This window comes from Ochotona princeps, chromosome 17, assembly GCF_030435755.1.
Source record: "Ochotona princeps isolate mOchPri1 chromosome 17, mOchPri1.hap1, whole genome shotgun sequence".
NCBI classification, from domain to species: Eukaryota; Metazoa; Chordata; class Mammalia; order Lagomorpha; family Ochotonidae; genus Ochotona; species Ochotona princeps.
This window is the reverse complement of record NC_080848.1, coordinates 52,227,321-52,243,469: the sequence shown is the minus strand read 5'-3', so window position 1 is coordinate 52,243,469 and position 16,149 is coordinate 52,227,321. Positions and strand designations below refer to the sequence as shown.

The window sequence follows — 16,149 nt, the reverse complement described above, 5'->3', positions numbered from 1 at the left end:
TGCCCCGGGATCCCATATGGGCGCTGGTTCTAATCCCGGCAGCTTCACTTCCCATCCAGCTCCCTGCTTGTGGCCTTGGAAAGCAGCAGAGGATGGCCCAAAGCCTTGGGACACTGCACCCGTGTGGGAGACCCGGAAGAGGTTCCTGGTTCCCAGCTTCGGATCGGCGCAGCACCGGCCATTGCGGCTCACTTGGGGAGTGAACCATTGGACGGAAGATCTTTGTCTCTGTCTCTCCTCCTCTCAGTATATCTGACTTTGTAATAAAAATAAATAAATCTTTAAAAAATTAAAGAAAATATAGTATATATACTCACAAAAAAGAAAATGATTAAATATTAAACCATGAAGTCTCCCTAGCCAATCAATTCCCCCAGTGATAATGTCTAACAGCATAATACAATTTTCTTACGAATTCATCTGACTGACTTGTAGGATTCTCCTTTTCCTGACTACAGTCATACATACACAGCAGTTCAAGTGCAAAAGGTAGGTGCCGCTTGGTTGCTGCAGGCTTTTCCAACAACACTGCCACTACGCATGCCTGGGACACAGCAGGCACCCAGCCATCCAGGCAGTCAAAGCAGGTGGGGTTGCCTAAGACATTTTTGTTGCCTTGCCCTTTGCATTACAGTAATGGGGAGTTTTACTATTCTTTTTTAAAGATGTATTTATGTTGATTGGAAAGTCAGATTTGCATGAAAGGAGAGACAAAGATCTTCCATCTGCTGGTTCATTCCTCAAATGGCCACCACAGCCAGCCAGAGCTGAGCCGATCTGAAGCCAGGAGCTTCTTCCAGGTCTCCCACATGGGTGCAGGGTCCCAAGGCTTTGGGCCGTCCTCCGCTGCTTTCCCAGGCCACAAGCAGGGAGTTAGATGGGAAGTGGAACAGCTGGGACCCAAACCAGTGCACATATGGGATCCTGGTGTTTACAAGGGGAGGATTAGCCAAAGGAGCCACCACACCAGGTCTGGAAAAATGTAGGAAGTTCGACTTCTGCGGTATGAATAGAAGGGACAGAAAATTACGGCTCGCCCGTAGTCTCACACGAGCCGACTGATGCTGCTCGCTCTTAGCAATTCCTACTTCTAGCAGAGTAGGCTAGCTGAGTATTAATAACAGTAACCAAGGTAGAGTCCATAGTGATTCTTGTGGTTAGCTAAGCCATTTCCTTCTCAGAAAACAAGCTTGACACAGAAAAAAAAAAAAATCAATGGTTTACAATGTGGGGGTGGGGGTGGGGACAGGTATTTTTAAATTGAATGCTAATTTTTCTTTTGCACATCTTTGAAATAATTAGTGACATAAAACACACATCGGAAATTTTTTTAAAATCGGTAGCTCAAAGGAAGAGTTTTATAAAATTGTATTTCAAAAAGTCCACAGACCAACACAAGTATTTCAAAGAAAACCTTCGACATCCATGCTCAGCTTTTCCTTTTCCATTAACTTTCTGAAGACTCCGCCTATCTACAATTGAAACAGTTTGCACTCTGAGAAAATGCGAATGTGTCATTATCATCTTATCGACGTCAGCAATCGGCCTCCTGATACACAACTACTATCTCCAACACGAAATAACTTCCTATTCCCTGTAATCCTCCACATAGTTTGTAGTGTGAAGATTAAAGCTTAGCCAATTAGCCACCCACTACAGCTGAGTTAATCGCATAATCTTTGAGATGGTCGCAGAGCACTGGGGTATGCAATGATTTCCCCCCACACACCCCGCCTTTACAGAGCAAGATTTAACTAATTGTGAGACTTAGCCCGGCTCTCCAATATAAAGGGCCACAGGGGCTTTTAAACTGGAGCTGTGCCGCGCTTTCTAAGTTGGGGCTTAGCTTCTTCTCAGAGACACTGTGGCATGGAGATACTTCTCTAACAAGTTCCCAAATACCCTAAATTAGTCAGCCATTGATTCTTTAGGCCAAGGCCTGCTGCTTGAGGATAATGCCCAGTAATCCGTAAGGTAACACTAAGATCCCTTCACGTGACAGCTGCGCATGCAGTTACGCCCAGTGCCTCACTAAGGTTTGTTTAATGGAAACGCTGATCCAGACTCAAGTGTGACAACATTCTCCTGTCCTTAACAAGGGACAGAAGGGGACAGGGGAAGATGGAGGAAGTAGAAAGACTCCAGGAAACAAGGGATTGGGGGAAGAGAGGACTGCTGTCCAAAGCAAGCAGAAATGGGGGGGGAACAGACAGAGGGGGCTCTAGAAAGAGGCAGTGGTGGGCCAGGTCCCAACTGAGTCCTGGTAGGGCACACTGATCTTGGGGTGTCAGCTACTGGGGGCCGGGAAATGACGGGATCAAGCTAGCTAGCTGTTGTTCTCCGTACGTATGTGGTGGTGTAGTCTGGCATCGGTGACACATGGAGCCCTGGAGAGCTTGTCTGTAACACTGGAACCTGTCGAGCCTGCGGGTGGCCATCTAGGGGAAAGACCCGTGCCCCGACCCCAAAGCGACAAAGCAACCCCAGGGATCTCCCCGACATCAAGAAATAAGAGAAGCCGATCAAAACACTGGGGGGTCGGCCCTGGGCTCGGACCTCACAGGGAAGAGGGCCAGGGAGATCTCAGTGAGTTCCCAGAGACGCTGAAGCAGCACAGAGCGGGCAGGTGGTTTCTCCAGCAAAGGAACAGGCTCCTGGCAATGAAGGCATAGACAGTGCCCCCCGAGTGGTGGACTGGGCCAGACCATGTCTTCAACCCTCAGAAGGCAGAACCCACTTAGGGATGAGAAACTTGGGGTGCGGTGAGGGAGCGCCTCAAGGGTGGAGACTGGCAGGAAAGAAGGCAAAAATGAACACTCCAACAAAGACCGGCAAATTGGGCCTCAACTCTGAAATCATGTGTTTTTCCTGGACCATTGATTCGCTCGCCCAATCACATGTAACGCTTTTCACCTCCAGTAAGTGCATGCCGGCACTCTCCCCGCTGGCTCCTGGATCGCTGCAACCCACACAGCCCTGAGTAGGTTCCCCAGGGACTACTCCATGGTCTGTATTTAGCACACATTTCACTTGTGATGAGACTCCCCTGAGGTGTCAATGGGACTGGTACTTTGGAGACACAGACAACTCTAGTCCTGGCAAGGATTCATCAATGGGAAGCGAGTGTAGAATTCACCCTCCAGGCCACACTCCGTCCTCTACTCACACAGTGATTTTCCTTCTTCCTGGGGGACCCACACCTCAACGCCACCTTGCCCCCTTACTCTGGGCCACATTCCATGCCAACTGGACCCATCATGTCCAATGCACCTTCTCCACAGCCTGCCTCTGGAGACATTTCTCCTTCAACACACCCACACAGTTCTCAAACAACACAACACGTATCTGTTGCCCTCCGATTCCTCTTACAGCACGTCAGGAGGTCTGGCTGGTTACCTAGGTCACGTCAATCCTGGGGATCCCGATGACCTTGACATCACAGTTTCTCCTCCACGCATCTCATGGCGCCCCCAAACAATCACCAAGGGAACAGTGGCAGCTTCGGGCCTACCCTGTCAATCAACCTTGATTGCAGAGAGGGGAGGCGGCAGCCCTAGTGGCAGGCAGGACCTGGGAGGGCCCCAGGAGGCCTCCATCTGGAAAACTGCTTTTGCCGTTAACCTGCCACTTATTATCTCCCCTCAACCAGGCCCCAATTTCCCCAAGGACTGAACAATTTTGGTTTGAAACCTAGGGCCCAAGATGGCCTCAGTTATTAAAAAAAAAATACCTCCAGCAGGCAACTCCCTGCCAGCCACTGGTGCCACAGCTAGAATCAATCTGAGACCCGTTTTCTAAGACGACGAACACACTTTGCAAGCCAGGCCCCAGGAAAAGACGACACAGAAAAACAAGATGTGGGAGAGGGGAACAGGCTGGCTCCCACCCAGGTGCTGCCGATGTAGACTAAGCTAATTATCAAGAACTCCTGAGCCAAAGGCCCAGATGAACTTGGCGTAACACCTAGGACCTGGCCACCCAACACAGACATGGGCTGTTAAGTGTCAGGCCCAGTACCTGTCAGCTAGAACAACCTTGAGTGTCTGCCCCAGGCCTGCCTGCCACCGGGACCTCACTTCAGACCCTAATCACACACACAGTCCAGATATTTGCTTTTCTCTCTCTCTTTCCTCCAGTAAAAACCTCTGGGTGACTCCGATGCCAAGTCCCTCCGTGAAGAACCCGTTCTATGCATCAGAACTCCTCAATGTATAGCGTGCGTTCTTGTGCAGCTGAAGAACTCGCAGAAACTCCCAATTCCTAACAGGCTCCCATGAGATGAATGCTGAGACATCTCAGCTGCAGGTGGTGCTTGGCATAGCAGAGACCCAAGAAGGGCACTTCGAGAAATGCATGGAAAAGCAGTAAAAGGCTAATTGATTACATAGTCAAAAAATATTTTCTTAAATCTAGGCATATAAGGGGGTCTGTAAAAACTTGGGAAGAAAATGTATTATCGTGAAAATATGCCCAGCCTTCACATTTTTTTCATACTGAAATAAAGTTATCTTTGACCCCCATTTTCCATGAACTTTTTGAAATGCTCTCAAAGATTATCGCAAGGGATAACAAGGATGATTTAAAATTAAAAACAGGAGGGTCCAAGCCTTACTCGGCACAGTAACCTAGCGGCTAAAGTCCTCGCCTTGAACGTGCCAGGATCCCATATGGTTGCTGCTTCTAATCCCGGTGGCCCCACTTCCCATCCAGCTCCCTGCCTGAGGCCTGGGAAAGCAGCTGAGGATGGCCCAAAGCCTTGGGACCCTACCACCCACATGGGAGACCTGGAAGAAGCTTCTGGCTCCTGGCTTCAGATCAGCTCAGCTCTGGCCGTTGTGGTCACTTGGGGAGTGAGTCAGCGGACGGATTTCCCTCTCTGTGTATCTGAATTTCCATTAAGTTTAGCCACTGCTTGGGTTGCCCATATCCCTTAAGAGAGCAACTGGTTCAAGTCCTGGCAACTCAGCCTCCTGTTCATGTAGACCCCGGGAAGCAGGAAATGACGCGAGTACTTTGGGCCCCTGTTACTTGTGTGGGAGACCTGAATGGAGTTTCCAGGCTCCTGGCTTTGGTTTGGCCAGGCCCTGGCCACTGCAAGCCTGTAGGGAACGAACTTATACATGGAAGATAGATTCTCTTGCTCTGCTTTTCAGGTAGGTAAAGCTGAACTTGAAAACACAACAAAAGCTGCAAACACCTAATTCCTAAGATAACCCTTCTTACAATTGTTAAACGACACCATGGAGACCAATAAGCAGCCTGGTGGTGACCCACCATCTCTCAGCAACCAAATGACCGCGTGCCATGGCCCCCATCCTCCACTGCCCGGGAGAACGAGTGAAGTGCTTCCCTGCTTCAGACCACACTCACACCTCCCCTTGACGTCCATTGCCCCCTAACTAAGCTCTTACTCACATACCGACTCAGTGTGAAGACAGGCGTTCCTCACCCCCAAATCCCTTGCTTACCTGGCTCCATTTCAACCACCTGCTTCATTATCCTCCTCCACTCAACTTCACCCCAGACCAGGCACTGAAAGCTGCCAATGCTTGGCATGACTGCAGTTAATGGGGCCACCGTGGGTGTCCTTCTGCCACTTACAAACCCTGCCCAGAGTGTGGCCGGGAGAGTACCGCCACTCTGACTCCTCGGTTTCATTTCTGCCCCACAACAGCATCACATTCTGCCTGGCCTCCTGGAGTTCCTAACTGCAACCCTGCTGGAACCAACAGGTGTTGGGGGAGGAAACTACTTCCTCCTCCAGGGCTCATCCTAGGGACAGGGTTTGCAATCATGGCTGCATGGCAGAATCACCTGGAAGCCCCCTTCTTCCCCTCCCCAGCTCCCCTATGTCCCCTCTAATTTAACAGTCTGGAGTGTGGTAATGCGTGGCTCGGGGCACACGTAGCTGCTCTTGGGACTACTCAATTCCTAACTAGAAACTACTGCGGGGAGAAGCTGCCTCCCGCCAGGAAAGGCAAAACAGCCCTAGTGGAGGAGAGGAGAGGCCAGCTTCCACTTAGAACTCATTTCATTCCATCGTGGTTCCTACTGGGAAGCCAAGGAACACGTGGAAGGGGGATGGAGGCTAATTCTACTAAAGATGTCACAGTTTACGGGTTCTCAGCCCCAGCCTTGGAAAAACCGGGGCGGCCACAGAGCTGACTTGAGAGCAGCTGTGGGCTTTCTGACGGTGCACCGCCCGCTGGCCAAGGACCCGGGGAGGAGTATCCAGCTCCTCACTTCACCTCCGTAGACCGCAGCCTACAGTCTTCTTAGCACACGTTTGTAAGACATGCCTTTTTTTTTTTTAGGTCACTCATTTTTCCCTCCATATATATAGTGACTGCAGGCTAGCAAAGCAAAACATACAACTAAACCAAGAATTTTCCTGATTTCATTATTATTCTGAGTATGTCCCCCTCCCCGCCGCCCCAGTTCCTACAAGGTGAGATTCCACTTTCCAGGTCCAGGTTTACTAACTCTTTAAAAAAAAAAAAATGAAATAGAATGGACCCTCAAAGGCTACACGTGAGCTGAATGCATATCCCTAAGGAACTTAAAGCCATTCAAGAAACAGCTGTGATGCCCGCCCATCTACCTCGACCCACCCAGCAGCCCAAACCGGCAAAGGAAAGCACCGTACCTGATCAGGTCAGGCTCCGCGCCCTCATTCTTGAAGGATGCCAGGAGCAATCTCTCACGCGTCACGAGGTCATCCAGCAGGTTCTGTCTCCGATCCCCCTCCAGCTGTGTTCTGCAGGCAGTGTGTTAAGGTCCAGTGGTGGGTCCATGGCCTTGCTCTCCCTGTTAGCACCTCAGAGTGCTTCCGGTTTCCCACCAGCTCTAACCACCGCTACTCTGAGGAGACCTGACCCACCCATGTCCTGCAGCTGTGCCCTTCGGCATCAGAGGTCAAGGACCTAGACAGTGAGTACCACCGCAGAGGGACTTACAAGCGGGGACCTAGCAGTGCACAAGGCTCCCAGTGGCCAATACCTAAGGGCCTCTCCCAGTCTAAGAGGGGTCACCTGGGCTCTGTGGGTTCTTGGTTGTTGAGTTACAGTTACCCTATGATTTTGTTTCTGAAGAGGAGAGGCTGTTGTCTGTGGTGATCTCTTTTTCTCCATGCTAACCCCTAGTCATACACCTGGAACAAGGTTTATAAATGTTCCTATTCCTAATTCATATATATTTTTCTAATGTTCCTGATCTTTTTCACAGTTTTTTTTTAAAGAAAGATCTACTTATCTATCTGAAAGGCAGAGTTAGAGGGGAGAGAGATCTTCCATCCTCTGGCCCACACCTCAATTGACTGCAACAATCAACTGGGCTGGTCCAGAGCCAGAAGCCAGGAGCAGGCAGGGATTCAAGGACTTGGGCCATCCTCTGCTGCTTTCCCAGGTCATAAGCATGGAGCTGGATCGAAAGTGGAGCAGCTGGGATACGAACCGGCACCTACATGGGATGCCTGTGCTGCAGACAGCGAGTGGCCTCCCCTACAGTATCCACGTGTCTTCTAAGGCAAAATCACAAAGAAATAACTGCATTTCAGTGCATAATTCTAACGAGGGCTCTAAGCTAGGAGTTCAAAAAGCAAGATGTTAGTCAACTATTCTATCTATTGTCTGTGACCTAGAGACGGTTATTTCACCTTTATTGAACTGCAGCACCGGATGAACACACCTTTTCCAAGACAATCTTACCTTCTTGGTGAATGTTCAAAAATAATATCAAGACCAAGTCTAAAGTTTTATATACTAGTCTTCCTGAAACCATACACACGTGTGTGTATGAGAGAGAGAGAGAGAGAGAAAAGGAGAAATCTGCCATAAAGTGCATGAGTTTTGGAGGAAGCTAACAACACAACTTTTAAAAAAAGGATCTGAGAGAAGACATAAAACATAAACACAGGAATAAGCCAGCCCTACTCAGTTTTATCTGCTTTTTGCCTTCTTACTAAACTGCCTTTGTTTATGACAGCTCAAAAGCTGGTGAGTCGAAACAGTCCTGGGCACAAGCAACTAGAGCTGGTCACAAGAACCAACACACGAATGAGACTTCTACCTGGGGCTTACACAGCCTTTCAAAGGTTTACAAGTACTGTAGCTAGACCCAAAGCAAGGAGACCCAGCAAATCTGACCAAGTGGGAGAATCGGGCAGTAGCATCCCCACTGCCCAGAAAATCTGTATTTTGGTAGATGATTTTGCACTGGAAAAAAAAAAAAAAACTCACTGACGTGGCAGGGAGGTTGTGGCCTAGAGGGTTAAGCCAATGGCAGCATCTCCTATGGGTGCCAGCTGGAGTCCTGGTTGCTCCACCTCCAACCCAGCTCCCTCTTGATGTGCCTGGGAAAGCAATGGAGGATGGGCCAAGTGCTTAGGCCCCTGTTACCCAGGTGGGAGACTGGGCTGGAGTTCCTGCAGCCAAGCCCACTCCGGGCTGTTGTAGCCATTTGAGGGGTGGACCAGTAAATGGAACATCTCTCTCGTTCTCCCTCTGTAACTCTGCCTTTCAAGTAAAGAAGCCAATCTTTAAAAAAAGAAAAACGATCAATTTCCACAAACCAAGGAGGCTCTGGGCAATGTTTGTGGCTTTAGATACCCCAAAAATGAATTCTCCCTGCATTCCAAAAAGTCATACTTTCCTGAGTCCAATCACTACCATGATTCTCCCGTCTCCTGCTGGACTGACAGTCAACCTGAGCATCCCATCCTGGAAACTGTGAAGTGCAAGTGTAACTGAGAAACTGTGAGCTTAAGCACTTCCTCCACAGTGATACAATGGTCAAATATTGGCCCTTTTTACCAATGCATATCAAGAATATCCATGTTTTAAAAAATATTAACAGTGGGTTATCAATAAAGCAGAAGGTTTTCTTCTTCTACCTAAAAGAAACTATACCCAAATTAAATAATAACAATAGTAATACAGGGGTCAGCACCATAGCAGTGAAGCCTCCTTCTGCAGTGCCAGCATCTACAACGGACTCCAGCTCATTGTCTCTGGGCTGCTCCACTTCCTATTCAGTTCCTGGCTAATGTGCCAGGAAAAGCAGCAGAGGATGGTCCAAGGACTTTGGACCCTGCACTCACGTGAGACACCTGGAAGAGCTGTCTGATTCCCGGCTCCTGACCCACCCAGTACTGACTCTTGCAACCATTTGGGGAGTGAACTAGTGGAGGGATGATCTCTCTCCTTGCTGTATAACTTTCCCTTTTAAATAAAAACAAATCATTTACCAAAAATAACAGAAGTTGTGATAAGAATTACACAGCCTGGGGCCAGCACTGAGGCACAATGGGTTACACCGACCCTGTCATGATGGCATTCCAATCTGAAAACTGGTTCGAGTCTTGAGTCCCAGCTGCTCCACTTTCAACCCAGCTTCCTGCTAACGTGCCTGGGGAAGCAGCAGAAGGTGGCCCCTGCACTCACAGCAGAGACCCCAAGGGAGTTCCAGGCTTTGGATGGCCCAGCTTTGGTCACTGTCTCTCCTCCTTTCTCTGTAACTCTGCCTTTCAAATAAAAATAAAATAAACCTTTCTTAGAAATGAACAGGGAAGCTGTTTGCGGACTGATGACGATGCTAATTAACGCTGCTAGATGCTTAACTAAGGTGTTAGAGCAAAAGGGAAGGGGTGGGAAGCAGAAGCAACAAGCAGGGTTCAAATCCTAACTCTGCTCCCGACTCCAGTGCCTGCTAACGCACGCAGGCTGCTAGGCAGCAGGTGAGAGCTCAACTACTAGCATCCCTGCCACCCCCCAAGGGAGACCCAGATTGAACTTTCAGCTCTCAGCTTCAGCCCAGTACAGCCTTAACTGTTGCTGTGGCATTTGCAGAAAGTTAACTAGGAGTGTGTCTATGTTCCTCTCAGATACATAAATACATACATAAATTTTAAACGTAGAGAGATAATATTGAGGGAACCCCAAAACGCTCATGGAAAATGCTTATTAGGAAAAAAAACTGCACGGATTTCAGAATTTTTTTTTGTACCAAAATAACTTTTAATTTTGTTTTCCTACAAACTTTTGAAAATTTTTAGTTAAAGTAATTTTGACATATATACCCATGTCATGCTTAGGAAAGCCTGGGGTGATGGGTATCAGCCATCAACACCATCAAGCAGGAAGAATGCGATGGGACATTGGAGATGAGGGAGAGACGAGGAGCCACTGGGGGAAGGGGGTTAATAAAAGATACACAGAGGTAGAAAGGTTTGTGTTTTTTATTATTACAATAGGGGTAAAAATCTAAAACCCATCAGACACTAGTCACAGATTTTAATGTTAAGAACAAACTGATAGCGATGACTCAATTGGCTGATCCTCACTTTGCAAGCGCCGGGATCCCATATGGGCACCAGTTCGAGTCCCGGCTGCTCCACTTCCCATTCAGCTCCGTGCTTGTGGCCTGGGAAAGCAGCACAGGATGGCCCAGGTGCTTGGGCCCCTGCATCCACATGGGAGACCTGAAGAAGCTCCTGGCTCCTGGCTTTGGATCAACTCAGCTCTGGCCATGGCAGCTATTTAGGGAGCGAACCAGCAGATGGAAGATTTTTCTCTCTGTAAATTTGCCTTTCCAATAAAAATATAAATAAATCTTTAAAAAAAAAAGAACAAGTGGCAATTAAGGAATGTCAATTTTAAAAGTGGTACTACTTGATTACGATGTGTAGGTGTGCTATTTGGACAAAGAGGCTGTGTCTGACTCCTGGCTCTGCTCGCCAACAAGGCAAGGCCCAGCTATCCTGCCCGGCTCGGAAATGGCCCTCCTGGGCTGGAGCCTGGTCCTTCTCATGTGGGCAGGCCTTCTCCCCTGGTACCACACTGGCCTTGCCCACCAGTCACTCAGGTACTTCTCACCCTAAGGCCTGCAGTCATGGTTCATTTAACTTTCCACTTCTTAGAATCTGGTTAGAAATAAAACTGGAACAAGGTGAGAACAAACCTCATCTGAAAATCCAAAATAATTCAAATCCTAAGCCTCCTGAACTACAATGTGATTCTGCAGGTGGGAAACCCAGTATTATGAAAACTGTTTTGTGCACAAATACATTTAAAACATTGCCTCAAATTCCCACCAGGCTATGTGTATACAGTACATGTGGAACATGAATGAATTTCACATGTTGGACCTGAGCCCCTACCCCAAGATATTTCGTTACCTATATGAAAATATCTCAAAATTTAAAAAACCAAACAAACAAAAAAACAAGCATTTGTGGGCCTAAGCATTTCATATAGGGATACGCAACATGCTACATGAATTCAAAACATTCCATAAAACTAACCAATTAGGAATATCCTATTATTTGGGCTTATATTTGATTAAAAAAAATCTCTTGGGAGAGCAGCATGTAAGGAGATGGGAAGAGGGAATGGAAATAGAGAACAAACAGGTTAAGGGACCATCGACAAAGCACGAAGTGACCCCTTTGTCATGTGCATTCTATGTGTGTATGAACTGGGAGCTGGGTGGAATGCACGAGTGGGGACATGGTGTGACTGTGGCTAAAGCGGACCAGTAGGACACAGGGGCAGTGGTTGGGGCCAGTGACCTCCTCTGGCACCAACTTGAATGATGGGGGGGGTGTCCCAAGGCCAGACAAGGAAGAAGCGACTGGCGCTGATGAGGTTGCTGGAGGCACAGGGCACTCTGGCCCCTCTCTGGCATTTTCTCTTGGTTTGAGAGAAGGCTGACATTCAGGAAAGTCTTAATTTGTGAATGGACTGCTCTGCAGTAGGAGGGCGTGTGCAAATAATGACTTTTCCAGGCTATGACAGAGCAACTGTTAGGATGCAGTGTGTGGCTCCACGGCCAGAAAACTCATGGGCACAACATCTTAAGCCAACAGACCCCACCAAATATTTGTTAGAGACCAGGCTGGGTTGTTTTTTCTTTTAAGATTTTTTTTTTTTAATTCAAATGGGGCAGAGTGACAGAGAGAGGGTGGGTGAGAGAGAGCGCGAGCGGGAGATTCGTCTTCCATACACTGGTTCACTTGCCAAATGGCTGCAACAGCGGTGACTGAGCAAGGCTGAAGCCAGGAGGCAGGAGCCCCATCCAGGTATCCGATGTGGGTGGCAGGAGGTCCAAGTACTTGGTCTGCTCTTTTCCCAGGCCCCACTAGCAGAGTGCGGGACAGGAAGTGGAGGAGCCATGGCTTGGACCTTGCCAGTCCGCGGGATCAAGCCTTCACCTTGCTCAAAGTAGGCGCTGGCCCCATCTTACAAGTACCAGTTCTGGATCACCCTTTTCTGTGAAGGTAAACTCCATGAAGGAAGGGTGGCTGTCCGTGCGTTCTCCACGGCAGCTGTCATCTTTACACTGATGGCGAAACACCAGCCGGCAGCCGAGCCCCAGGCGGAAGCATCCTCTCTGCCCAGAATCTTACCCTCGCTGCAATTCTGCAAGCAAGCCAGCTAGATTTACTGACATCTGTTTTACACATGAGCCAGAGGTGGGGGGGGCATGAAGAGGTGAGTAGCCTGACCAGAGGGACACAGCTAACAAGTAGTGATAACTACCCTGACAGCCGTGAGGTGATTGCAAAGTATTTTCTTGACCTTTCCCAACAACCTTGTGAAGTGTAACTGTTCATCTCCTAGAGACAACAGAACTACTACAGTCCAGAAAGGCGGAACTGCCGTCCGACTGTGAGCCAGTGGTACAGCCGTTTTATGCTCTGAGCTCTGGCTGCTTCCAACAACAATGTTCCTTCTACCGTACTCCTGGAACTTGAGATGCCGCCAACCACTGGGGTCTACAGACAGGGCGGGGGGAAGGCTAATACAGCCTTCATGATACCTGCTAGGTACAGATGCTCAAACAACAGGCAAAACTGCCATCTATGTCTCATAGCAGGAGGGAACAGACCTTAGCACCGCCACACACCAAAAAAAAAAAAAAAAAAAAAACCTAGAGAGAACCGCAGAACAAATTAGACACGAGAAGATTCTTGCATAGATCCTGTCAACATAGCAAATTTGTCAATGTGGCAAAAAAGCTTTGGGCCTGGCACGATGGCCTAACGGCTAAAAAGTCCTCACTTTGCACACTCCAGGATCCCATATGGGTGCCGGTTCTAATCCAGGCAACCCTGCTTCCCATCCAGCTCCTTGCTTGTGGCCTGGGAAAGCAGTTCAGGATGGTCCAAAGCCTTGGGACCCTGCACCTGTGGGAGACCTGGAAGAAGCTCCTGGCTTCAGACTGGCTCAGCTCCAGTTGTTGCAATTGCTTGGTTAGTGAATCATCAGATGGAAGATCTTCCTCTCTATCTCTCCTCCTCTCTGCCTTTCCAATAAAAATAAATAAATCTTTCTAAAAATGCTTTCTAAAAAACTGTTAAATTTTAAAACTAGAAAAATAAACTTGGGGCCAGCATGGTAGTTCAACAGGCTAATCCTCTGCCTGCCAGAGCCAGCAGCCTATATGGCTGACCCACTTCCAATCCAGCTCCCTGTTTGTGGAATGAAAAAGCAACGGAGGATGGCTCAGGTCCCTGGGCCCCTGAAGCTATGTAGGAGACCTGGAGGAGGCTCCTGACTCCTGGCTGCAGATTGGCTCAGCTCCGCACACTGCAGCCATTTGGGAAGTGTACCAGCAGAAAGGAGAGAGCTCAATGCCACCCTTTCTCTGGCTCTCCACTCTGTAAAATCTGCCTTTCAAATAAAAGTAAATAAATCTTTTTTTTTTTTAAGTAAACTTAGAGACACAAAGACAATTCCTACCGACAGAATCACTCTCTGATTTTTGTCACGTCAGCAGGCAGCGTTGAACACCTTGTCCTGGACAGGTACAGCACTGGGGAACCACTTCCCCTCCTCTGGAGCCCAGGGGGCGCCTCTGGAATGGCCTCAGTTGGCCTCTCCGCAGCTGCAGGCATTTGGCCTCATGGTGACCACGATGCATCATCTAACTACCCACTCCACCCGAAGCAACAGAGTGAGAAAAGTTATCTAGAATTGTTTCCCCCCCCCAAAAAAAATCACTGGCATATGCCTTCCTTCTAGAAATCCTGAACCCCATGGTAAAAGATATTTATTTTGAATCTCTTTAAAGAAGAGAACGGGCTACCTTTGAAAGCCAACAGAAGGACCCTGAGGTTTGCAGAAAGCCCATTACAAGCATATTTTTAGTGCTACACTCACTACAGCCCAGTCCCGCCCTCCAGCGCACTGCCAGGGGCCAGTGTAGTGGAGTTAGGTGGTGAAGTCAACCACCTGCCATGTCAGCATTCCCTAGGGGCACTGGTTCGAGTCCCAGCTGCTCCCCTTCTGATGAAATCCCTGCTAATGTGCCTGGGAAAGCGGCAGAGGATGATCCAAGTGCTTGGGCCTCTGCTGTCATGTGAGAGAAGCAGCTACCGGGTCCTGGTTTTGCCCTGGCCACTGAAATCATCTGGGGAGTAAACAAGTGGATAGAAGCTTTCTCTCTGTGTGTAATTCTGATTTGCAAATCAATCTTTCAAAAGAATAATAATAAAACGTGAGAACTTCAGGTGTTCTTCTGCAGCAGTGCTAAACCCTCTCTAGCTGCAGGACCTGCACGCATGCATTGCACAGGGACGGATTCCAAAGTGCAGTTTTTATTTTAACTTCACATTGATTCTTACCAGCGGAAAAATACTACAGGCTTTTGCAGGAAAGGGGCATAACAGCTTACACCTGAATGCCATGCGTTTAATTGTTTAGGAAGCCTTTTGCATGGGACTTATTTTTCTGCCAATGCCAGGATTCCTTGGAATGCAAAAAGGCCTAAATTTACAGAGAGAATGTACCAGAAGCTCTCAGCTACCTGGCACGTAGGGAAATGTGGTATTCAAATATTCACATTAGACAGAGCACCCGATGTTAATTATGACTCAGAAAAAAAGGATTAGGGCCTGGCGCCGTGGCCTAGCAGCTAAAGTCCTCACCTTGGATGCACCGGGATCGCATATGGGTGCCAGTTCTAATCCCAGCAGCCCCACTTTCCATCCAGCTCCCTGCCTGTGGCCTGGGAAAGCAGTCGAGGACGGCCCAAAGCCTTGGGACCCTGCACTCATGTGAGAGACCCTGAGAAGGCTCCTGGCTCTTGGCTTCGAATCGGCTTGCCTCTGGCCGTTGCGGCCATGTGGGGAGTGAATCAGCGGATGGAAGATCTTTCTCTCTGTATCTCCTTCTCTGTAAATCTGCTTTTCAAAAAAAAAAAAAAAAAAAGGTGGGGCATAGAAGGTAAAGCCACAAAACCAGCAGTCCTGGCATCCTACACAGGTGTCAGTTCGAGTCCTAGCTGCTCCGCTTCTGATCCAACTCCCTGCTAATGTGCTAGGAAAACAGTGGACGGTACCCCAAGTGCTTGGGCCCCTATTCCCATGTGAGGGACCCAGAAGAAGCGCCTAGCTCCTGGCTCCTGGCTCTGGATCAGCTCAGCTCTGGCCACTGCAGCCACCTTTGGGGAATGAACCAGTGGACGGAAGATCTGTATTTCTGTCTCTCCCTCTCTCTTTATGACTGCCTTTCACATAAAAAAAAAAAAAATTTAATGTAGCAGTTGTGGTAAGAGGTTGACATGATGGCACATCTTGCTTCAAGCAAGTCCCAATCCACAACCCCAAAACCCCCAAACTGGGGCAGCAGCTTTGTCACTGGAATATCAAAAAAGCAAAAAGTGTCATCTCAGTTACCTATACAAACAGAAAAAAGACAGACACACGGGGCTCTGGTGCAGTGGGACTTGAAAACATTCACGTAAGGGTGGAATTAAAGGGTAAGTTTATTTTGGTGCAAAAATATTTCAAAATCCAATACAGCTTTTCAAAATAGATATTTTCCATAAAACTTCTTCAACATTTCTTTTCTTTTGTTGTTTATTTATTTGAAACGAAGGCAGAGCAACAAAGAGAGAGAGACAGAGAGAACAGATCTACTGGCTCACCTCCCAAAGACCCACACCAAGCAAGGCTGGGCCAGGCTGAGGCCAGGAGCCAGGAGCTCCCAGTCAGGTCGGGTCTCCCACAGGGTCCATCTCCGCCCAACGTTTGTGTCATCATCACCATCAGTGTACCGCAGTGATCGCAGGAGGCTGGCACTGGGAGTGGAGCCAGGGTCTCTGATACAGGGCCCAAGGCAGCCCAGGCAGTGCCCCCATCACTGTACC

General features: G+C 48.5%; 1 protein-coding gene across 1 annotated transcript in view; it reads right to left on the bottom strand.

Moving 5' to 3' along the window:
• STX8 (syntaxin 8) overlaps positions 1-16,149 on the bottom strand; it is a 231,307-nt gene that overhangs the window by 196,332 nt on the left and 18,826 nt on the right. Inside the window, exon 4 of the mRNA XM_012929734.2 lies at positions 6,647-6,757. Within this exon, the coding sequence (XP_012785188.1) occupies positions 6,647-6,757 (111 nt within the window). The remainder of the gene's footprint in view (positions 1-6,646; positions 6,758-16,149) is intronic.